Below are 24,551 nucleotides of genomic sequence, written 5' to 3' on the forward strand. Positions count from 1 at the left end.
AGAAACGAACCAATATTTTATTGTTATCACTTATCACTTGTATACTAACATTATAATCTTAAATATTAGTAAATTATAGTATTGTTAAGGTAGCGAGGTGCATTGGAGTAACTTCAAATATGCGTGGTAATTTTGTAAAATGCAAGTATCTACTAAATTAGAAGCAATTTCTACTGAAAAAACAGGCTGCAAAATGCCTGGGTAACCGTTGAAGTAACGTAAGTTTTGCCAAGGTATGAAGTGCTTCTGGTTTAGGTAGTAGATATTAGTGATTTTCTAAATGTCTCCGCTTTAAAAGTTACCTCATACACCTTATCCGAAAGGAAAGGCATTTTAGTACATTGTGCAACGAGGGGTAAGTGAGATTATTGCAAACTAGGGAATTAAAGGCCCGAGTTTGCAATATTCTTACCCCCGCGGCCCCGGAGTTACACACAAATCTCATTCATTAATACAGAAATTAATGTCCACTGCACAATTTTTTATGAATGGAAATAGAGGAGCCGGTGGTTCGTTTTATCAAGCACTCGTGTTAGGGTTTTCCGATAAACACTTAATGATACGAAGATATTGATTAACTATAATCCACTTAAAGAAAAAGATGGAATAAAATGATTAAAACACAATGGATCACGTTGTAAAAATCGTTCCAATCAATGTAAAGTTTCACCAGATTATGGACTCTTATCTCTGGGATTACAAGTCCTATTATATAACACCGTTGAATAAGATGTAGTGAATAATCCTTTACCATCGTATTTTCACGGTATTTCAATGAGTCTCAGTAACTTACAAAAAGTATTGACGTTGACTGAAGTAGCATCAAAAATACGAACATTTCCGAGAAAATACGTCGGCAAAATGACGGCAAACGATCGTTTACTACATCGCGCAGATTACGAGGCCGTTCGGGAGGATCAGGCCGAACCGGGAATATCGTGACCACATTTGAAATTATGATCGGCGATCGCGGAAAATTTGTAAAAAAAGAATTGTAGGGTATAAAAATGGGTAGCATAGATAAAGTTAGACCAAGATAAGTCTGAAATGCTTTTGTATAGCTATCCCGTAGTTATCCACTGAAGAGCTTCTTGACTTCATCGGCGACTTGGTTCGCGTACCGGTAGCCGCTGAACATGAGCCGGTCCAGCGCCGGCGCAGGTTTCACCGAGTCACCTGTTCTGAAAATGGTACAAACAGGTGTGCTGTTTATGTTTTACTAGCGACCCGCCCCGGCTTTGCACGGGTTGACAAATTATACATAAACCTTCCTCTTAAATCACTCTATCTTAAAAAAAAACGCATCAAAATCCGTTGCGTAGTTTTAAAGATCTAAGCATACATAGGGACAGACAGACAGCGGGAAGCGGGTTTGTTTTATACTATGTAGTGACAAAGTTTCTTGTTATGATACTAACTTAATGGAGACACATAGAAATACCGTAGTGTCCTAGTAGTGTACAAGAATTTTTTAAGATACAGGCGCAACTACGCTACGAGGTGCTACGGCGTAGAGAAAATTGCATCGCATCATATCGCACCGCACGCGCAGTCGCGAATACATCGGAAATTTATTAGCCTGGTTTTATTATTTGTAATAATAGTATTTTGTTTAAGTGTATTTTCATTTGTTTTAATGTTTCGCAGTACTGTTCGCAGTGCTGTGGCAGTAATACCTACTGTAATGCTTTGTAAATCATTTGAATAATAAAATAAAATAAAAATACGATAACAAACAAATAGTTACTGGCATTTAATCGTCCACGGTTTGTCGACGTAGTAGATGTGCAGCGAGACGATGCCGTACGAGGACACCCACTCGTACAAACACGGGGGGGCAAACGGGATCGTGAGCTAAAAAATAAATTAAGATATATTATGAAATAAACTAATGTCGGATGCTTATTATTATTGTTTGTATGTCTTACCATATCTCGGGACCATGGGTCCCGGATCTTTGGTAGGCATGCGTGGGGCCGAAGCCAACATCACAGAGGCCCTTTAAGACAAGTTTGATGAGCCCATAATGCTGGGCAAAGGCCTCCCTCCTATTCCTTCACGTATTCCTATTCCCTGAAGTCTCCAATGCTTAACTTCTTCTATCTTATTTATAGGGTCAAGTGGAGTAAATGATGACAGACGGGTAACATTAGCCATTTTTTAAATATGAACTATAGTTCGTTTTTTTTTAGCATTAGAAAAAACTTGAAAGAAGGTAAGCGATTTTGACATGTCTTTTAATTTAAAAACACTTTTTAAAAATCAATAACTATTACTTATGAAAGCAGAAGACAATAAAAGATCGTATTAGATTCATAATTCTTACATATTTACCGTAACTTATTTTTAAAATGTGTTTTTTTTTTCAATTAAAAGACACATCAAGATTGTTTACCTTATTTCTAATGCTAAAAAAAACGAACTATAGCTCCTTCAATTTTATTTATGGGTTCAAGTGGGGTGACAGATGGGTAACATTAGACAATTTTTATATAAGAACTTATCTAACTAAAGCCTGACCGATATATGATCACGCGCCATGTTGCGGAATTTCACGGGAACAAATTTTTTCATACTACAGTGAAATTATTCGAACATCTCATATTTGACAATTATTAATTCACCCTTATATATATGACTTTAAGGCTATCAGTTAAACGGTAGATCTTAGCATCATATCTATAAGGGTGAATTCATAACTGTCAAATATGTGATCTTAGAAAAGGAACACTGTATACTGAACTGTCACCTTAATATACATGAGAATAACAGCGCCCTCTTGACAATGATCATATATTACTGGTCAGGCTTTAGTTGAAAATGGACCCTACGGCTGGTAGGGTTAAAAAAATTACATCTAAAGGTTAGGCCGAGGCGTCCTACATGTCATTTTATATGGCGACTGATCGGTGATCACGTGGCGCTTTCATTAGAAAACGAAGCGCCGGAAGCTCCGGCCCGGCCCCGGCCCTCCTTTATCATCCTTTAGGGATGACTCACGTTAGACCGCGCCGACCGGACCGTGTCCGGGCCGGAGCTTACAGATGACAGGTGATCACGTGATGCTTTCCATAGAAAACGAAGATCCGGAAGCTTCGGCCCGGCCACAGCCCGGTCTAACGTGAGTCATCGTTAAATCGGCTCAGCGGTTTAAGCGTGAAGAGGTAACAGACAGACAGAAAGCGACAGAGAGAGACTTGCGTTAATAGCAGGGAATTCTATAATAACCTCAGTACTTTCAGAAAATCGAATTTCAATTTCCGGCTTTCCATATTCAGGCTAGTTTCACGCAAGTGTGTGGGAACATCCTAATCCCTAATGTTTATGCAGGAGGGCTTTGCCTAGCTTTGACTCTGATTATGCCGAAGGCGTACTTGCGGTGTTGTCGTTCAAGCGCAGAGTTCACTTTTTGGGTAAACCAGTGTAGGTACTATTATAAGATTTATTTCTGATTTCTTTAAAAACCACAGGCCTATCTCACTGATATTACGGGTGATCATAGAACTGGTTCCTTCCTTGCCTAATTAAAGTGATATTTTCGTTTTTGTGGGTATTTCTGTGTTTTTTGTGTAGGTACTTAATTGATACCTAACCTACAGCAATTAAGTACATAAGTAGTAACGTTAAAGAAACAATATATTTTATATTTGGAAAATACATGTTCCGACAGTAGGTAATATTTAAATATTGTGTATAGTCTATTGTGTTGACTATATTATTGGTCCGAGCGGTCAATACGCTGAACTCTGCAAGTGGTTGGAATGTTCTCTGAATAGTTTCCACACAATCTAGCGCTCAGTCGACGAGAAAGGATAATTTTTCTTCACATAGAGTATAATCTTGATTGCTGGCCCGACCTACGGCTAAAATAAAGGATCATGTAGAACAGGGATTTTCAGTCTGTTTTGAATGTGAATTCATTTTGAAAGATGATGTGCGTGACGCGTGTCACGTCCCGGACTCCCACTCTGTCCCACACTTTGAGTACTTGATGTAGAATATTGTGGTGCTGGTACTGCTGGTGATATAAAGTTACTGTTCATAATGTGTCGTTTTTAAAAACTAAGTGTGTTGACATACCTACCTTTCTTAGCGCTCTGTTTCGCGTGCGACGTTGAAACCAGTTGCAATACTTTTGACGTCACAATCGTTCTAAAATATGGAAGGTAAAACATTACTAGTCCTGGCATTTGAGTATTGCCATGAAATAGGATGTTCATTGTCACCTCAGCACCCTGTCTCGTGCCGGGCGGGCGCTCAAAACAATCCCAGCACTTTTGGCAGTTCTGGCGTTCTACTCAGCCGAATATTTGAAAGCCGGAGCTGATCAGTTCTCCCTGTCTTACAAGCCTCACTCCCCTGTCAAATATACTAGTCTAACATACCTCAGCACCCTGCCTAGCGCCGGGCGGGCGCTCGAACCAATCCCGGTACTTCTGGCGTCCCACTCGGCCGAATATCTGGAAGCCGGTGCCGATCAAATCGCCCTGGCTCACTAGCGCGAACCAGGGTAGAGTGTCTTCGCATTTCATTTCTTGCGTCATGTTGTAGTAGTAGTGCGTACCTGGGGGAGGAAGTGTTATTGAGAATTTTTGTTTCTTATTCAGAGCTTCAATAGCCTATCAGGGTTGAGGATTGAGGAATCATAATCTGCATTAAAAACATGTTAACTTAGTCAATATAAAAAAAAGTCTTTGCTGAAATCCGAGTCTGATTCCCGCTGAGGATTTGAATTCGCCTATTCGCTTATTATCGTTAGCTCGGAGGCTGTCGTTCATCAACTGGGTAATGACTCCCTGAAGCGGCCGCAGTCAACATACTATGGACCGCCAATCCCATTACCGTTGAGACATTAGGTACTGACCCATGTTAGGAATGCAGTTCTGTTTCTTGAAAGCAGTGCTGTTGAGCTCTGCCTCAGTGCTAGGGATCCTCATCAGTCTTCCGTCCAGTCCTGTCACCCACACGCCGCCATCTTGGAGGGTCGCGCCGTTCTCCACTTGTGGGCCTGCTCCGGCTTTCAGGGACTCTGAAAGGAAGGGAAAGTAGTTAAATTCATGAGTGCCTGTCTGACCCTGACTTTCATCTGAAGTTTCCTCACAGGCTACAGACTAGTACTCTTCGATTGGAACATAAGTTACTAGTACCTTTAGAGACGAAGTACTGCGTGAGGGTCCAGTAGTCTCTTGAGGGCTCGCCCTCCAGCGCGGGTGCACGCCACTTTACTAGCTTCTTCTCAGCCTAATACGAGAAGACTAGTATTCGTCTATTGGAACATAAGTTACTAGTACCTTCAGCGAAGTACTGCGTGAGGGTCCAGTAGTCACGTGAGGGCTCGCCCTCCAGCGCGGGTGCTCGCCACTTTACTAGCTTCTTCTCAGCCTACGAGGATACTGGATACTAGTACTCGTCTATTGGAACATAAGTTAGTAGTACCTTCAGAGACGAAGTACTGCGTGAGGGTCCAGTAGTCTCTTGAGGGCTCGCCCTCCAGCGCGGGTGCTCGCCACTTTACTAGCTTCTTTTCAGGTTTCATTGCCAGAGACTCGTACTCGTCTACTGGCAACTGCAACAAAACATAGTCATTGGTTTAATTAATAATTAAAATCAATGCAATTTGGGATCGATACTACTCGTAGTTTCTATTACAAAGGTTTGTAGGTATGACGAAACTTCTTTGAAAAATCTTGTATGACGAAACTTCTTAGAATTCAACCCACTCTCGCATTATCTAATTTACAGAATGAGCCCTGACCCGTCTCGGGTCCGTTTGTGTGGGACTGATGTCATTATGTTCTTGCCCTTGGTGAAATATAGTTTTATCTGTTAGCAATAAATATCCCCACCCGTCTATAAAAAGGCCTTACATTCCATTATTTTAACAAATTACATATTATTTATTTGGAACCAGCTTACAGTAACAACATACATTGAATTAAATAATAGTAGTTTATGCAACAGTGATATAATCGACTACGTCTCGTTTTGTAACTTCGACCCTTGAATTTTAAGAACCAATTATGAGCTGTTGCATACATTACTTTTTCTATGACAGCTGCAGCAAAAAAAATAAAAAAAAAAATAAAAAAAAAAGAGTTATTATTAAAAAAAAGAGTTATTATTTAAAAAAAATTGAGTTATTATTTAAAAAAAAAAGAGTTATTATTGTAAATGAAAAACATACCTCTTTCAATCAAGATGATCGGAACTTGTATCTTTAAAAAAAATAAAGCAGTTGTATTATACTCATAAGATGACTGCTAGCAGTCATCTTATGAGCCTATAGACAAAGCATTCAAATGACATTGCTTTAGATATCACTGTCAGTCATTTAATTGACACATTTAAGTGCTGGAGTAGAAAAATACTTATATGTCTAGTAAACTTATAGCTAAAACTCATAAAAAAAATGCTCCCCAATTAGTCATCATGCGTTATGGTACCCAAAAGGCAGACTCTCTCTGGCCGAGGTAATAAGTGGCTAGTCCTGTTATTAGTTTTTACTCGAGTCAAAATTGTGTTTCAGCAGTAGGTATCTATCGTGAATCAAAAAGACTAGATTAAAGGCTGAAATAGTGTAAATATTGTCTGTAGCCCTGTAACGAAGTCTCCAGGGTCAAACAACTCGTATCAAGTAAGCCTTTATCTATTTATGTCTTAGGCCCCATACGCACTAGCGGCTGGCCGCTTAGGCGGTTCGTTTGAGCGGCCAGCCGCCTGACGCGGTTGATATAGCGGCTGGCCGCTATGGCGGCTAGCCGCGATGAAACCGCGATGCAACCGCGTTAAGCGGCTGGACCGCTCGGCATCTTGGGTCCATTAACTGAGTGTCTCGTCGTTTGAAGAATTACTCAAAGTTTTATATGACACCATCAAAGGACTAGATACATACTTGTGCAGCTTGTGCAATAAACATAGTGCAACTTTATGGCTAGGCAATCGGGTCCGAGTTACTAGACAGTAACTGTTATTTTCTTGCTTTACTATAAAAAATAATCTACATATTTTATTTTTAATTATTAATAAATTATTCTATATCTACACGCTAAATAATATTGTAGTGGACGGATACGTCGGCTACAAACTCATCGGCGGCTCGCCGCACCCTGAACCGCCAGTGCGTATAGACAAGTTGGCGGCCAGCCGCGAAGCGGGCCGCAGCTCTTCATTCAACCGCCGCGGTTGAAATTTTGTGGCGGTCAAGTGCGTACGATCACAAGCGGTTGCATATTAAATTGGAAAAGCGGCTGGCCGCGCGGCCAGCCGCCCCCGCGGTTAACCGCTAGTGCGTAAGGGCCCTTAATCCCTCACTCACAGATATCTGTAGTCCAGCAACGAACACCCCCGCATCAAACAGCGGACATACAGCCGGCCTTGACGACAGTACCTACATCCTCTGTTACGGAAGCGGACCTGGTAGGCAGTGTCTCTCCAACCTTCCAACTCGTACCAAGTAAGCCTTTATCTATACCTTAATCTCATACTCACAGATATCTGTAGTCCAGCCACGAACCCTCCAGCATCAAACAGCGGGCAAACAGCGCGGCCTTGAGGACAGTACATCCTCAACTCCGGCAGCGGTCCAGGTGGACGTTCCGTGCGTCTCCAACCCTCGGTCTCCGCATCCTTGCTGGTGCGAGGGATCTTGAAGAAGTACTCCATGTCGGCCAGCGCGTCGGACCAGCCGAATTTGACTGTGGAATTTTTATCAGCGTTAGTGAAGATGCATTTTGATTCTGAAGGTAGAATACTAATCGAGTCGTGGGATACAAATGACTATGTAATATTTAAAACTTTCGCGGTTTGAACACATATTAACTAAAAATAAATAAAGGTAAATAAAGGTAGGTAATAAAATAAATTTCGCGATAGACCCCGTCTATAAATGTGAGTTAATAAATGACAATACATAGTCATGTGTAGTACTAGGTATATTATGTAGTTTAGATGCTATGTTTAGAGGACTTTGCTACACCATACTTACCCCGAAGACCATCGTATTCAATACCTGTAACAAAAAAACGCATTTAACTGATTTGCAAGACCGAAGTGATCCCATAAGTGTTCCGTAAACAAAGTTTTGTACGGAACACTAAAAATGCAGTTCCAAGTATAATAAATTAAATATTAAAAAATATGTAAAAATAAATATGTAATGTACACGGCTCACTCTTCAGAAAGTGTATATGTGACTACTTTTAAGTTATTTCGCTTTTACTGAACTGTGATGCGGTGGGCAAAGTTATGTTAAAGTAAAGGGCGAAGTTTTATACTTATACGGTGGTAGTTCTGGTTTTTCTCAACATTAAATAAATGTTTTACATTTGTAATTAATCGCTTACAGATCCTATCAAGAAAATTTGGATAAACAGTATTTCAACTAATGTTATAGGCTTAACAGACCCGTCCCTCTCTAAATAATACAGTGAGAAAAAGACGGGTACCTAGTCTATCTCGCGGTCGAGATATTGTCGCGTCGCTCCTGTGCTAGGCCTACACCCAATAGGTACTTTGTTTTATTACGAATAGGTATTTCGACTGTCATATTTTACTAGCCAAGTGTAACCAGTAAACCGATTGATTACTCTTGTCCCTTTTTGTCAACACAACGGTCCATTGCGCACTGATTGTATTTATTTACCTGGCTGATTAGTACCTCTATTGCTTTATTTCCAATTGCCAATAACAGATGTAGGTACCTACAGTCGACTGCACCATCAATGAACAATGTTTAACTTTATATGCGTTACTTGATGTATAATATTTTGAGTTGACTGAGCGCTTGTGTCATACAAATTGTTTTCAATAGACTGAGAGTGAATTATGATTGGATTTATAGGATAAGTAGCTCTGCTATATGTATGAAGTCGTATTTGTTTAATTGTTGCTATATCCTCAAAACGCTCTGCAGGCTTATTATGATGATCACGCGCAATGACGACAAGATAAGACATACGCATGATGTGATATGATGAGTTAATGTATCGTCAGGTGACAAGCAAAAGTCACTAAGTACCTCCACAAGTTCATAGCCATAGTGAACCATATTAGTACGAAAAGAAAGTTGATTTTTGTTTTTAATATTTTATTATAGTAATTAGTGACTTGCTTGTCACCTGACGGTATGTGACGTATGTGACATATACCTAACCTCCTTCTAAAGACGAACGCTACATATATCTTGTCATTATTGATGTGAAAATGATATGCGCAATTGCGCAATCATAATATGCCTGGTGGGAGCCTGTTCAACTCGACAAATTAGGAGCTGTGACATGGCTCCCAAGATTTTTTTGGGGACGATTGGACGCTCATGTCACGACCTATATAGTCAAATCAGCTCCCAGAATTTCCGTATAGTAAGTGTACCGATGTCTACAAGGTAGGTATATAATGTATACATGTACAGATGTATTATTAAACGGTTATTAGCTGGGCATTGGGCAGTTGCTACTTGCTTGCCTCAGGCCTCAAACTCTCCATACCAAATTTCATTTAAATCGCCTCAGTGGTAACCGAGATGAGGTAACAGACAGACAGAGTTATTAGTTACTTTCGCATTTATAATATTATATAATTTAGATTTTAGTGGGGATTTTTTGCGAAATAATGGCGTACACGACTGTATTGTAAGGTTTTCTTTGTAGTTGCTCCTGACAGCTATACTCGTACAAAAGTATATCATTTATCATCCATTGTGAGAGTGAGGAGTCAGGTGTATGCCGGCTCTATTACATCGTTAATGTATTCTAACAAGAGTTGCGGGCTTTATAGCCATAATCTTATTTTATTAATTTATTATTTTATTTTTATTAAGTACATGCATGAAAAACCAAGAGCTATAAACATGTCTAAATAAGATCTACAATAGGTAGATTTACAGAGCCAATTACAGGTTCCCACTTAGGTATAAAAAGTAAATATGCAAAACAGTTTTTGTCAGGAATAATCTCGTTTTGAGGACGTCTAACTATTATTTGTGATGTTATCTATGAAAAGGGACCTTATTGTCGATGGCGCTTACGCCATTATTAACGATGCTCCGATATAAATACAATGCCGCGCGACGCTGTGCGGCGTAAGCGCCATCGACAATAAGGTCCCTTTTCATAGATAATGCCCCATTTAAGTACCGTAACCGCCAAACTATAGTCCAATAATAAAACTATGGTCCATGCGTTGTCTACAGGAAAGACACGAACGAGATAATATAAAATGTGTATTCCCAGTGACGTACAGAGGGGCTACCGCGAAAACCGAAATTTGCAAATTGCAGGGATTTTTCTCTTTTACTCCAATGAAGGCGTAATTAGAGCGACAGAGAAAAATGCCCGCAATGTTGCGAACTTTGATTTTCGCGGTTAAAGCTCAGGACCGGAAAGAAAAATATTGCTGGCGCAACTAAAAAGGCTCCGATGTATTTTGGATTACAAGTGACATTTATATTTTTAACCCCCGACGTAAAAAGAGGGGTGTTATATGTTTGACACCAATGTCTGTCTGTCTGTCTGTGGCATCGTAGCTCTCCAAGGGATGGACCGATTTCGATGCGTTTTTTTCTGTGTATGTTTGATAGAAATCGATCCAACATTTGAAAAGTATAAGTTCCTTTCCAAAATGATGTAAGGCGTATAGCGTAGAGGGTTTAATTTTTTTTTAATTTAATTGTTATTTCAGCTGTGTTTGAATAATACGAGTAATAACTTACCACGAACCAACGACACTGTCGCCAATACGGCTAGTAACGTTCTCATTTTCGATTCGATTTACTGATTTTTATTACTTGATTGTTCGATCGAATAATTGAAATATCCGTACAGACCGTCCCGTTGCGCGAGAGTGGACGAACTGACGCGCGATCATAATGGGATAAAGTGACTAAGTACACTACAATAATAACACTAAATGTCTTATAAACATCTCTACTGTGACGCTTATGTGACGTTTTGGCTTGGACTAGGGCTGGCATTGAGAGACAAATTGAGCTTCCTAGCAGTTAGTGATTTCTTTTTTTGAGTTGGGAAATCATACTTAACTGGGGTATGGAAGCTAGTAGAACATAGACTATTCTTGTAGTAGAATGATGCTAGATTTTTCTATAAGCGGCTAACCAATTGCAGTAAAAAGCGGTGGTGAAGCAGAGTTGTCTTGTAACAGTTTTATAACTGGGTTAGTTTTAAACGGGCATTCTCAAATTTCTCCCGTAACAACATACCCATACCTATATGTTTTCGCTTATTCTTAGTATAAATTATGAGTTTCTGAACTTAAACTTAAAGTTCTAAATAGATAAATTGAGTATGGTTTTTTGTTATAAGATAATTAATTATTGTAATACAATTTATTGCCAAAGGAGTGTCGAAACAAATCTTAGTGGATTAAAGAATTAAAAAAGTATCGTTAATTACACGTTTTGTAATTGAAGGGTCCACGGAAAGAACATGTCTAGTCACACTAGTTACATTTTGAGTAATCGCGGTTTTAAAATTTGGAACAATATCAAAACGTATGGTAATTCCGTGACCAGGTATTATTTAACTAAAAATAAAGTTGTGTTACATTTATTATACAGTGGTAGCAAAAGATATAACTAATAGTTCATTAAGTGCTCTTCATTTTAAGATAAAAATCTCATTTTCCGAAAAATGTGACTGTCCTAGACATGTTCTTTCCGTGGACCCTTCAATTTAGTGTAGATATTGTTTTTGTAATTAACGAAAAATATATATATAACTTCTACTTATACCTTAATAGGTAGGTATCCAGAAAATTCGACGTTTGTACGGGACAACAGCTATATCTAAGGATAGTACTATTATTTTACACAGTAAAATAATATTTATTTTATATTAGCGACGACGACGACATGTACTAACACAACACGTGAATAAAAATTGTATGATTGGCCGGTTAGCTTGCAGACGATTACGCCACGGAATATTACTTGACTGTAATTGAGGAAATTTACTAACAACTGCAAATACCTACAGCAATTTCAAACATTTGAAAAGACTCCTCGTGCAGTTGTCATCAAAAACGAGTTCAATAATAGGTATCTGATTATGATCACTCTAAGTCCTCTAACCGCCGTTACCGTGTGGTGGCCGGCTTTAGAATAGCGCCAACCCTCACATGGGATAAGGGTGTCGTACGATGCGACTAAGTCCACAAACGAAGCAAAAAGCTGTTTCGTCACAGGGGAGATGTACCTCTTAGCATTGGCTTGCAATCCATCTAGGAGAAGGATACTCCAAAATTAAATCCCGGTATATGGAGTTACCGTAAGGCGCGTAAGCGGCAGATTCCTGCAGCCGACCTGCCTCCACACGTATTGGCTCGCCTTTCCTGTGGGTTAAGACAGTGAAGCCGAGAGGGTAATGCAGGTGCTGGGCATCCCTGCGTTTCCTTAATTCCGTCCCAGGCGGTGTTAAGTCTGGAAAGGTCATTGTCTCTCCGATTTGCACCATAAATCGTCTGCAATAGACGCAAAGGCCAATGGAAGTCCTCTAAGATCTCACTCGCACTAATCGGTGTGCGCGATATATACGAAGTCATGTCAAGGTCGTATCATAACATTCATAACAATATCAAACTTAAACAAATTGTAAAATCGGAGGATCCGGAAGTAAGCGTCAAGATGGCGAGTGCATCTCAGCGAATTTTAACGAAATATTTATACACATCTTGTAACTCAAGTGTAGGCACCTCACTCTAAACTAAATTAAAATAAATATCCACCCCCCATTCTGACGTTAATAGAATGGCGGGAATATCGCTCATGGGCAGCCTAGGCCTTTATTTTTTCTAAACGATTGCCTCTGCCTGCCAGTGACATTCTAAATATCCATATATTTTCCACAAAAAAGAATATGCAAGCATCCCTATGGGTATCCCCAATTTACCCTTCTCAAACATTATTATGGCGCTGGAAAAATCGGCGCATAAGTTGCAGTACGGCGCAGTTTAGGGATATTTTAAGTTAAATGTAAATTGTCTATGCTTTTGGTTTCATTTGCCAACTTAACCAAAAAAAATTATAAAATATTTTTGGAAAAGAAATGACTGGAATAAACATATAATTATAGGATTAAACGAACTTACCTGACACTTACTTGACATTGTGCTTGTAGGTGAAAACGAACTCGAGGTGCAGAACAGACTTGAGAAGTGGCGGCAAAAATTGGAGAATGTTGGCCTGAAGATCAGCAGATCTAAAACAGAACACATGTTCTGTGATTTTGGCGGTCTCTCCAGTTTTGCTGCCATAAAACTCGACGGCGTTACATTGCCGGTTTGCTCCGACTTCAAGTACCTCGGTTCGCTAGTACAGTGCGATGGCAATATCGATCGTGACGTAAAAAACCGGATTAGCACTGGATGGATGAAATGGCGACAGGTCACGGGAACCATTTGCGATGCCCGAATGCCTCTTCGGTTGAAGGGTAAAATTTATAAATCAGTCATAAGACCTGTCGTCATGTATGGATCATGTGTCGTCATGTGTGTTGGCCCCTAAAGGTGACGGATGAAAAGAGATTGCATGTAGCGGAGATGAGAATGTTAAGGTGGATGTGTGGCGTGACAAGAATGGATAGGATAAGGAATGAGTATATAAGAGGAAGCCTGAAAGTTGCACCCATAACAGGAAAAGTAAGGGCAAACCGCCTAGCCTGGTACGGACATGTGATGCGGAGGGATGAAAGTCATGTGACGAGAAAGGTATTACGAATGAATGTGGAGGGAAGTACAAGGAGAGGAAAACCGAGGAAAAGGTGGATGGACTGTGTGAGAGATGATATGAAACGAACGCAAGTGAATGATGAGATGACGGGTGACAGAGAGGTATGGAAGAGGAAGACATGCTGCGCCGACCCCAAGTAAATGGGACATGGGCAAGAGAATGATGATGATGATTAAACGAACTTACCTGAAGTGAAGTTCAATCCTGATTATATGAAGTATTTATTTCTGGATAATTAACAATGTAGTACATCTCGCTCGCTTGCCAATGTACGCGAATTTAGAGCCGCCATAAAAGAAAAAATCACCAACTGTCACGATGACACTTCATATATTTTGCGCGCGCCGTAACGCATCTGACGCATAGTTATTAAAAATTAAGTTTTATCGAGTAATTACTAGTTTTTCCCATGCAGTTATAGCTTTGCTCGGTAAACATATAAAAACTCAAGAATTAGCGTTTTCCCAGAGATAAGACCTAGCTAGATCGATTTTTTGCCCCCGAAAACCCCCATATACCAAATTTCATCGAAATCGTTAGAGCCGTTTCCGAAATCGCCAAAATATATATACATATAAATAAATAAATAAATATACAAGAATTGCTCGTTTAAAGGTATTAGATTAGGGACGTACATTAAAGGAGTAAAACGCTAGTGGAGAAAAATGCGAATGGAAATAATGCTACGCGGAACTGACGCGTTTGGGGAACTGATCTAGCAGCTATTAGCTACTCTTTTCAAATTTTTAGTTATTGTGTAAAATTGATTATAATTTTTTAAAGTGCGTTTTAAAGCGAATTGAATCGCAGAATTCCCTAGAGTAAGGCCTCAAGATTGCGAATTAAAATGTTAGCAACCGTATTTTGATCTCAGAAAAGCGCTACGACTTTTCAAAAACTCCGTTCTCTGAGCCTAACTGCACCTTAACAGTGTCGCAAGTGTCAGGCCCCGCGCAGACCTGGTGGCTATTTGTGCAGAATACTAACTCAGTATAACAATGTTATTGAACAGACTTGTTTCAAGATTCATATTGTTATTTCAGCTGCGAAAAAATGCGCTAGGTATCGGCCACAAGCGTAGCAAGAAGCTTGCGTTGGCAGTGAATGTCATAAACATACATGACTGCGATGTCGCCATAGCCGCGTCATAGCCATACTGCTTTATATGGGGCATTATCTATGAAAAGGGACCTTATTGTCCATGGCGCTTACGCCGCACAGCGTTGCGCGGCATTGTATTTATATCGGAGCATCGTTAATAATGGCGTAACCGCCATCGACCATAAGGTCCCTTTTCATAGATAACGTCACATATTTTGAAAATAAACGCCTGCAAAACATATCGCGGCAACGAGTGCTCGCAGTAAAGAGTCAGGCGCCGTGGATTGCTCGGCGGGGCGCGTTATATAATGGATCTGCTTTATTTATGTGCAGACTGCGGGGATTTTATGATTTATAGCTTCATTCGCGGGTAGTCGTGCGGATATATGGTATCTCGAGTTTGTGAAGCCGGTATTAAAATCTGGAACCTGAGCGGGTTAAGAGTTTGTAATTCCTAAAACAGTACTACAGAGTCGTACAGACATGATGTGTCGGGCGCATCGGCCCGGGCCCAGCCCGGTCTAGAGTGAGTCATCATTAAACTGCCATTTTTTATAATGTTAAAGTGAAGTTTTATGTTATTATACGACTATTTTTTTACGAATTTCTGTCTTAAACCAAATAACTTAATCTGTGATGCTAACTGTACTTTGCGGACCGGATATTACTCCGGTACATCCTCCAGGGGTTCCAAACTACGGAAGTCTCGAAATAGAAACATTTAAATGATGAAACTTATTCACTCGTAGGTACAACTGTGTCCCTTTGGACTGTTGTGAAATTACTGTCATTGTTTTGTTTTTGATTCGTAGCAGGATGTGAAGTAATTTGAACAAGAAACCCTGGATAAGCTTGATGGAGTTTTAATAAGTATGGACGTTTCGACAGCGCTTCTAAGTTCCTACCAATAGTTCCATTGTTTGTCTCTTTACAACATTGATTACCAAAACGATTTCCTTGAGATATATCAATTAAAGGTTGCTTTTACCATGCCATGCCATGTATAGTAATTTTGAGTTAGAAAAGTGATGTACCTTACCGTTTGGCAGAATTTCCACCGTTTGAACACAAGGGGTTTGGTTTCATGAAATAGGTAAATGTTATACCTAAAGTTATATAAGATATTATGGCTTATGGTGTGTGATGTCAAATGAAGCTTGAAGCTTTTAAGTAATTTAAAGTATATTTTTGTTAGATAACAAAAAAGTATATTTTATTTAAAGTATATTTTTGTTAAATTATTGTTGTTTGGGTTTTTGTAATATATTTGCAGACAGAGTACGTACAAACATGAGTGTGACAGGGTTTAGCAAAGAAGGAACAAAAAAAGAGTGATACGTCTAATTTCTTATAGGTAGGTACTTGAGAAACCCATTAGCCATTAGTATAATAGTGGTATATTTCAGCACGCACCATGTATAGTAATTATTGTTAATTTGGCAAATCGCCACCGCCCGCGGGCTTGGCACCGTTTACTGGATATTTAAACCACAACATATGCAATGGACGGACGGCCATAAGGGCTATTTACATGTATGAGTTTTTAGCCGAAAACTTATGATAATCGTATGTAATTCAATAAGAAAAAAAACTTAACTAAATTGAGACACACATGCTTTAAGTTTTAAGGACAGTGTCGCGAAAAAGTGAGCAACTTTAAGGGTAAGGATTTTCCGTTTTCCGTGACGCAATGAAGGAAAATCCGAATCAGAAAGTTACACATTGCGCTGAGGTCACACAGCCGAGTATTCGGCTCATGTTCGTCAGCTCGGGATATTTCATTCAGTTACATCCGGACATCCGGGTATATGTGTACCTGTATTGCGGGGTTAGGATAGAAATACCAACCGTTGCGTACAATCAGCCCTATGCCTTTAGTAATAAGGTCCACTGATGGACAGTTGACAGTGTGGGCGATGGTACCTATATTTGTATACATTAACCTATTGTCTGTGTATGATAAGAATTCTGACCGAATTTTTAATCAACTTTTTGCATATTTTTCGAGAACAATTTTTTGTGCTCTATACTTACTCTACAACCAAAAAAGAAGGACTTATTGTTGCCATAGGGCACTCTGTAGCAGCTGCTTTTCTCAAAGGATAATCGGACATTCGATATCGGATCGGACAATGTGAAAACGCTCTAAGGAGTCTAAAAGGCCGTGTAAGGTCCTTGGCACGAAAACTAAACGACTGACCAAGCAGAAGCGATTGGGTTTTACCATAGCGAGGAGAACAAAGGTGTAGCTAATCAGATAAATAAATACATGCAGGCCTTGTTCTGGTAACGAATCGATGTGCCGCCGGGCCTTTCCAGCGCGTGATGCATGCGGATTTTAAACGCAACTAAAATAGTTACGCAACTAGATATACTATAAGTGTACTTAGTATGAATATCCAAAGATTTCAAAAGTAAAGATATGGTTCATATATTTTTAATGGTTTTACCTGGGCTTCTATGTAGGTACGTATCTTTTATTCAATGATATGATGGTGGGTCATTTTGAACTCTTTGTTGCATACGCTTGCAACCTTTAATTCCTTACCGTTGTTATCGCTTAGTCTCGGCTATTGTGGAAAAAAGGAACAACTACCGGTTGGGTAAAAACGTTAGCAACGTTGCAAGAGTTTTTGTAAACAAAACGAACGGCGGCTCTGATGTAACGTGTTACGAGCGTTTAGGGATTGTCTCATTACGAGGTAATAGTGATTTTTGAGACTTGCCACGAGTAGGGCATGAATACCGGAATTCCGAAAATTGGACTGATTTTTTACAATACCTACATATTTCAATATCTAATTTATTAAGAGCAGCAATAAGTTCCGAAATATTGGAATTGCGGTACTTATTTTATTTCTAGTTACGTTTCACTTCAAAAAAAATACTAAAGCTCCTAAGCACAACTTGTACCATTCCATTAACCTGGAGTTGCCATGGTTACCAGTACAATTTGACACTGGGTTAACGGTTTAACCGCTTAACCTTAACGATCTAATCGTAAAAATTATACTAATAACCTATCTGATCTAACCTAGCTCATTCCATTTTTCAAAAGCTACGTTTATTCAATATTATAAAAAATGACTGCTTTAAATGACTATCCCCGCATCACCTTACTTAAATTTCAGACGCAACCTTGAAAGGCCCTAAAATCCCTGATGGAGATTTATGGCCCGGTGTCTGTTTTCTTAATAATTATTGGCCCGTCGCTCGATTGTTTAAATTAACCATTAAAGCCAATGATATTATAATTATAACCATAATTACACAAGCAGCAAGAGCACAAAAAATACTTCCATATTTATTTCTGTGCCTACGAAGAAATCTGTTATTTTTGATTAATTTTCTCATTCCATCCATCTTTGTCACACTCGTTGTTAAACATAAGGTCGTCTCTTTCTCTTTCGGTGTGCGGGAGCTCGTTAACACGTGCACATTTATCGCTTGTCCAGCCGCGTCTAAAGGCAACTTGTCCAATTTGTCACAAGTTAAGCGCTTCAATTTTGGAACGCCTATAACCTATCTTGAGTTATAAATCATTGATTAAAGCTTACAAAATGGCCGCTTTAATCTCGGTCGTATAGGTAACTGAATTTATGGCTTCTTTTGTATCGTAAAATATTATTTAAATTTTCCTTTAATTTTTAATTAAAAATAAACACTTTACTGTAGGTATTACAACACAGTAGGTAAAATACCTACAATAAATACGGCATGAATTGGCAAGCACAAATGCCCTTTAAGTTTCCTATTAAAATTCAGCAAGCCATTTAACTGAAAACTTCAGCATTTTTTAATTTTAACTGAAAACGTCGCGTGCTGCTGGCCGCCTTTGTCAATTTTCAATGCTTTATAACAATTAAGGCTAAATAATTATAAGTACTGAACTTGACACAATTTCCATTTAACTAGGGTGTGATTATTTTAATTATATAATATTCATGGCCGCGCTCTAGATTTGCTATTGTGATAGCGGACCCAATGAACAGTTGTTTACACTTACTATACACATTCACGTTTATTTCTGTTCTCGGTCTTTATTTCTACAGCACAGATATTTGCGTACCTAATAGGAATGATGATACATACCTACTTGTTGAATATTATTACTTAACGGAATCTAGTTAAATAGAATTGAAGGGATGTTTACAAAAACAACATAACTGCTTAAAGCGGTTGACACTTTTTTAAGAACATTGTTAATCGTTTCAGGTGTCAACCAGTGTAGTCGTTATGTTGTTTTTGTAAACATCCCTTCAATTGGTCGAAAATGATGAATTTCTTACATTAACACACACAAAAAAATATTGAAATGATAAAAGAAAAATTACGTGACGTCATCGTCACGATCAATTACCGTTTAGTACGACTTTGACTGTAATTTCTGACTTATTGTGTTCCTTGATTGCAATGCGTTATTATTAAATGTAAATGGGTCCCATATAGACATTTGATCCTCAAAACAAACCTGCGTCACTGACACCATTAAGGCCCCGTAGGTCTTCTTGTGTAGCAGGCAGATAGATTTCCGAATAATTTTGCGCATGAGCTTTACTTAAGCTTACGCAAGGTTCTATGAAAAGTCACGTGATTATTGCCATACAACCTACATTATTTAAGTTACGATTGGCGTTTTCTATCAACTACCTATCGTACGTATGGCCAAACGCTTAATGAATATTTTTTCCCGTCACATCAAGAAGTTCCGTTATAATTAATGATCAGGTAGTATAATTCCGTGACCGCTGCCGGGGTGGTACCTACTCGTATCACGGCAGTTGTTAACTTCGGAGCTTTCCGTGCAAAAAGCGGTGGTTGGTAATTAAGTGGGGGCATAGTCAAAAATAATAGAGTAAGCTTATTGTTTTTTATTAAAGCTAGTTGAATAGGTACTGCTTCAGTTGAACAATTTGCTAATGTTAAAATATAATAGAAATAACAATAAAACTTAAAACCGAAATCTAAAAAGAAATAATATGTACTAATCTGCGGTACTTTTTTTTGCGTATTTATTGCCCAACATTCTTACAGTTAGTCTCGATATCTATGACGTTTGAAATAAGGTTGAAATAGACGCCAATCAGTGACGTAAATGTTAAATGTCAACAGTTAAGAACATTGAGTAATAATCCCTAATCTGAACGGAACTTCTAAGGGAAACATATGCACAAGAATTTTCTGAATAAAGTTTTCAGACATTTTCGGATATTTTGAGCATGTTCTGCAACTTGCACATTGCTAAATTTGCGCTACTGTTTTGTTTCTACTCTGTACAAGCGACCCCGATAGTGGATGAGTCGGCAGTTAACGGCTGGTATCGAACCCACGACCTCACGCAATCTGGGGCACATTAGGAGCTCGCCAGGCCCTATAGGTATTTGAATATCGAGTTTTGGCGTATTTATGTTTATTCATAAAAGCCGACGATATTTCTTGTCCCGTGATTCACTAGTAAGTACTTACGCCAATTCCTGGGATTAGTTGCCAAGCGGACCACAGGCTCCCATGCCATGAGCCGTGGCAAAATGCCGGGACAATGCGAGGAAGATGACATTATTACGCAAATTGCGTAAGCCTCACAGTATGCTCAATAGAGCCTGTGTTATGGGAAGGTACTTAGATAACGACCCACTGACACTCATATTTTGAGTTCCCAAAACGTCTCGCTTGGCGCGCTGTTCAAAATCCCATACAAAAATAGACAACGCAAACGCGCTATCAAATGAAATGTACACAAGGGGTTCAGTAATTTGCACTAACGGCAAAAAGGGGCGATAAAGCAGAGGTTTTAAAATTAAGCACCGCCTTCCTATAGTCCGATACCTACAGCGACTATACTCCATTAATGAAAGAGAATAATCCATCAGTTCCGTTCTTATCGAGTTCCGCCTGTCAGGCAGCGGGCAGTACTTGTACCTACAAACCCTACAAACTTCGAATACTGCCAATGCAGTACTTTACCCAGCTCCAAAGGAAAAAAATAATTGTAAATAATATACAGAGAGATAATTATTACTCATCATCTTCCTCGCGTTGTCCCGGCATTTTGCCACGGCTCATGGGAGCCTGGGGTCCGCTTGGCAACTAATCCCAGTAATTGGCGTGGGCACTAGTTTTTACGGAAGCGACTGCCATCTGACCTTCCAACCCAGAGGGTAAACTAGTCCCGTATTGGGATTAGTCCGGTTTCCTCACGATGTTTTCCTTCACCGAACTACCGAACTACATAAGTTCCGAAAAACTCATTGGTACGAGCCGGGGTTCGAACCCGCGACCTCCGGATTGCAAGTCGCATGCTCTTATCGCTAGGCCACCAGTGCTTTTTCGCAGGAAAAAAATAATTGTAAATAATATACAGAGAGATAATTATTAGTACTGTGTTAGCATAATCGACATTTGGAGGTTGCGATACAACTTTGCCCCCTTGTAAAACAAATAACTACTTATTTATTTATTTACAGGATTACATTTCTATAGGATTCAGCAGGTTTTTCTTTGAAATAGCCAGTCGAGTTAAGACAATGTCTACCGCTTGTGTTGCGGTACACGTGGCTATAGGCAGACACCTGGATCTCCTGGGAGCCTTTTGTAAAATGCATGAACTGACAGCACTGTGGTAAAGTGTTGGCGTTAATAAACCTTTCAGGCGAGTAACGTTTATGGGCGACGAGGAATAAAGGAGGAATAACTTTAGAAATCTTATCTTGACTTGATCCGATGCGACGGATGCGATATAGAAAATGCCAATCGAAAATGTAAATAATGTACAGGAACTGATGGCGTGACTATTTTGGCTACGGCTCGAGTAAATCTTCTTCAAACATTCATTCATTCATTCATTCATTCATTCATTCATTCAACCTAGCATTTCCCCGGCCTAGTGCCAGGGTCCGCTTTACTGCTCAGTCTTCTCCACGCCCGGTCTTCGGCATCCTCAGGTTGAGATTTCTAACACCTGAGGTTGCCGAATGAGGATGATGTTGTTGTTGTGAGGTGTGTTGTTGTTTGTTGTTGTACAGCTCCAGTATATAAGTAAGACAGAAAGAAAGATTCAACATTCTTTAAAAAACTAAAAAAGTTCTTGGTTGAAAACTCATTTTACAATATAAAGGAGTATCTTAATTATAAGTCTTACTAATGTTAATTGCTAGTGTGTGCTAGTTTTATAAGTATTAGTTTTTAAGTCTTTATGTATATTGCTGTGCCCCAACGGGGTTTATGCTGGAACATGTAAATACTATAAAATCTTGTAAAACCCATAAAAGCAATAAATAAATTATGAATTATGAATTATGAAAATAAATTAATATTTGGACATAATCTTACACAGATCGACCTAGCCCCAAAATAAGCAAATTGTAATAGTAAGTCCAAAACAATGTTTTTCTACTCGTCGACTGCAATGCTTAAGACTTCGTATACCAAAGTGAAATCGCATACTTTTTTCACTATGGGACCCCAACTCAACTATAATATTAATTTCGATACAGTTTAGTCAACTATAATATTCATTTCGATACAGTTTAGTCAACTGTAATGAAATTGACCAATCAAAAGCTGTCTAAAAATTGAATTTAGTGCGGAGTAAGTACCAGGGCCTCATGAGTTACGAGGTGTCGTTGACCAACCGGCCGGGGGCGCGGGGCGCGGGGGCCGGGTCGCGTACGAGTATGAAGATATCGCGGCTGCTCGCGCATCTTAGCTGTATACTTTTGGTTTTTTACCTACATATATGATTCTTCTACTAGTTTTAAGTATTTTTTTGTTGACTCGTAGAAAAAGTATTGTATACAATAGTGATATAATCAAGCTTTTCAATCTCGTACCTTACTTAGGCAACTCAGCAAGCTTCGTTGTCTAAATACGGTACTCGACTGAAAAGCTCTTCATTATATCACGATTGTATAAAATACTATTAATTTTCCCAGCGATCGTTCATTTTCTTTTGTCTCTCGAGTTATTTATAGATTTTTTCTACTCCAGCACTTAAATGTGTCAATTAAATGACTGACAGTGATATCTAAAGCAATGTCATTTGAATGCTTTGTCTATAGGCTCATAAGATGACTGCTAGCAGTCATCTTATGAGTATAATACAACTGCTTTATTTTTTTTAAAGATACAAGTTCCGATCATCTTGATTGAAAGAGGTATGTTTTCATTTACAATAATAACTCTTTTTTTTTAAATAATAACTCAATTTTTTTTAAATAATAACTCTTTTTTTTTAAATAATAACTCTTTTTTTTTAATAATAACTCTTTTTTTTTTAATAACTCTTTTTTTAATAATAACTTTTTTTTTTTTTTTTTTTTTTTTTTTTTTTTTTTTTTTTTTTTTTTTTTTTTTGCTGCAGCTGTCATAGAAAAAGTAATGTATGCAACAGCTCATAATTGGTTCTTAAAATTCTCGGGTCTTTTTTTACAAAACTCGACTACGTCTCGTTTTGTAACTTCGACCCTTGAATTTTAAGAACCCTTATTATATCACTGTTGCATAAACTACTATAATATTCTCCTTCACAACACATAATCACAGAATAAGCAAATAATACATAATAGTCGAGAGTGGAAGCCCTAAACGACGGCGTTGCATGAACAAAAGATTTCTTTATTTAATCTTGATATCTATATCATTTTAGTTACTATTAGGCCAAGTTTGGTATCGTTTTCGCATAAATCGGGGATGCCGAATTCATTTATGATATCATAATGACACCATTCCGAAGTAAAAACACATAAAATATGAAAAAGATACTTTTTTTTTTAATTCCTCTTCACGCTTAAACTGCTGAACCACTTAGTTGAAATTTGGTATAGAGATGGTTTGAGTCCCAGGGAAGAACATTTTTTATCCCGAAAAAAATCGCTTAAAAATGAAAGGTAAGGTGTAGGATTGTATGGGGAATCAATAAACGCTGAACCGATTTGGATGAAATCAATGACTACATCATTGATTTAGTTGAAAATGATACTAAACTTGACTTAGAACCTAAACTAAACAGAATTATTAACCTCAGACGTCGCAAACGCTTAAAACCTGCATCTAAAATCTGGGTGGCTCCACTTCTTAAATCCATCCTTGGGTCCTAAGGACCAATCCTGCCAGAGGAAACCTCTTGTTCGTGCAACGCCGTCGTTGACCTTTTTATGCTCTGAGCACACTCGACTATAAGCCGTAACGGGCAATCGGAAAACGCATTCAATTGTTTACCGTATTTTATGCGCAACTAATTCTAAATTCAAACTGGTTTTTCAGGGGCAGTTTAGAGCTGTTATGCGTGTACCCTGCAAAGGTTCTATAAACATTTAAGTATTTTCTTTACTAATTTGTTGGAAATTCGGTAGCAATTCTAAGAAAATTCCTAAGTACTTGGGAGTGCATTCCTTCAATTGATCCTGAATTATGTACTTACTTCATAAAATTTTTGGCGTTCGAGAAATCATTTTATTACGTAATAACACGTTAAAGATGACTTGCCAAATATTTGAGTTAAGGGCATGTCGACGTTCTTGGATATTGGGCATGTATTCCCATTTATTTGAAAACGCGGGTGAATCAGATAATCGGCCAGCCAGTTTAACGTGATATCAAGATAACAATACTATTACCGTGTCGGCCTGTAAAAACAGCAACACTAACTGTACATCGGTGGACCTTATTACAAAAGGCATAAGAATCATAAGATCCCCCGATGTACAGTTAA

At 38.7% G+C, this 24,551-nt stretch overlaps 1 protein-coding gene across 1 annotated transcript; it reads right to left on the minus strand.

Moving 5' to 3' along the window:
* Positions 1-1,057: 1,057 nt before the first annotated feature.
* On the minus strand, positions 1,058-10,861 carry LOC134655649 (uncharacterized). Its single transcript, XM_063511085.1, has 8 exons — positions 10,709-10,861; positions 7,985-8,008; positions 7,489-7,694; positions 5,437-5,566; positions 4,865-5,029; positions 4,386-4,564; positions 1,748-1,854; positions 1,058-1,181 (listed from the first exon to the last, which is right to left on the minus strand). The coding sequence occupies exons 1-8, from the start codon at positions 10,752-10,754 to the stop codon at positions 1,073-1,075; spliced, it is 966 nt and encodes a 321-aa protein (XP_063367155.1). The 5' UTR covers positions 10,755-10,861; the 3' UTR covers positions 1,058-1,072.
* Between the last annotated feature and the right edge of the window lie 13,690 nt (positions 10,862-24,551).

The sequence above is a fragment of the Cydia amplana genome, chromosome 17 (assembly GCF_948474715.1).
Source record: "Cydia amplana chromosome 17, ilCydAmpl1.1, whole genome shotgun sequence".
Classification (NCBI taxonomy): Eukaryota; Metazoa; Arthropoda; class Insecta; order Lepidoptera; family Tortricidae; genus Cydia; species Cydia amplana.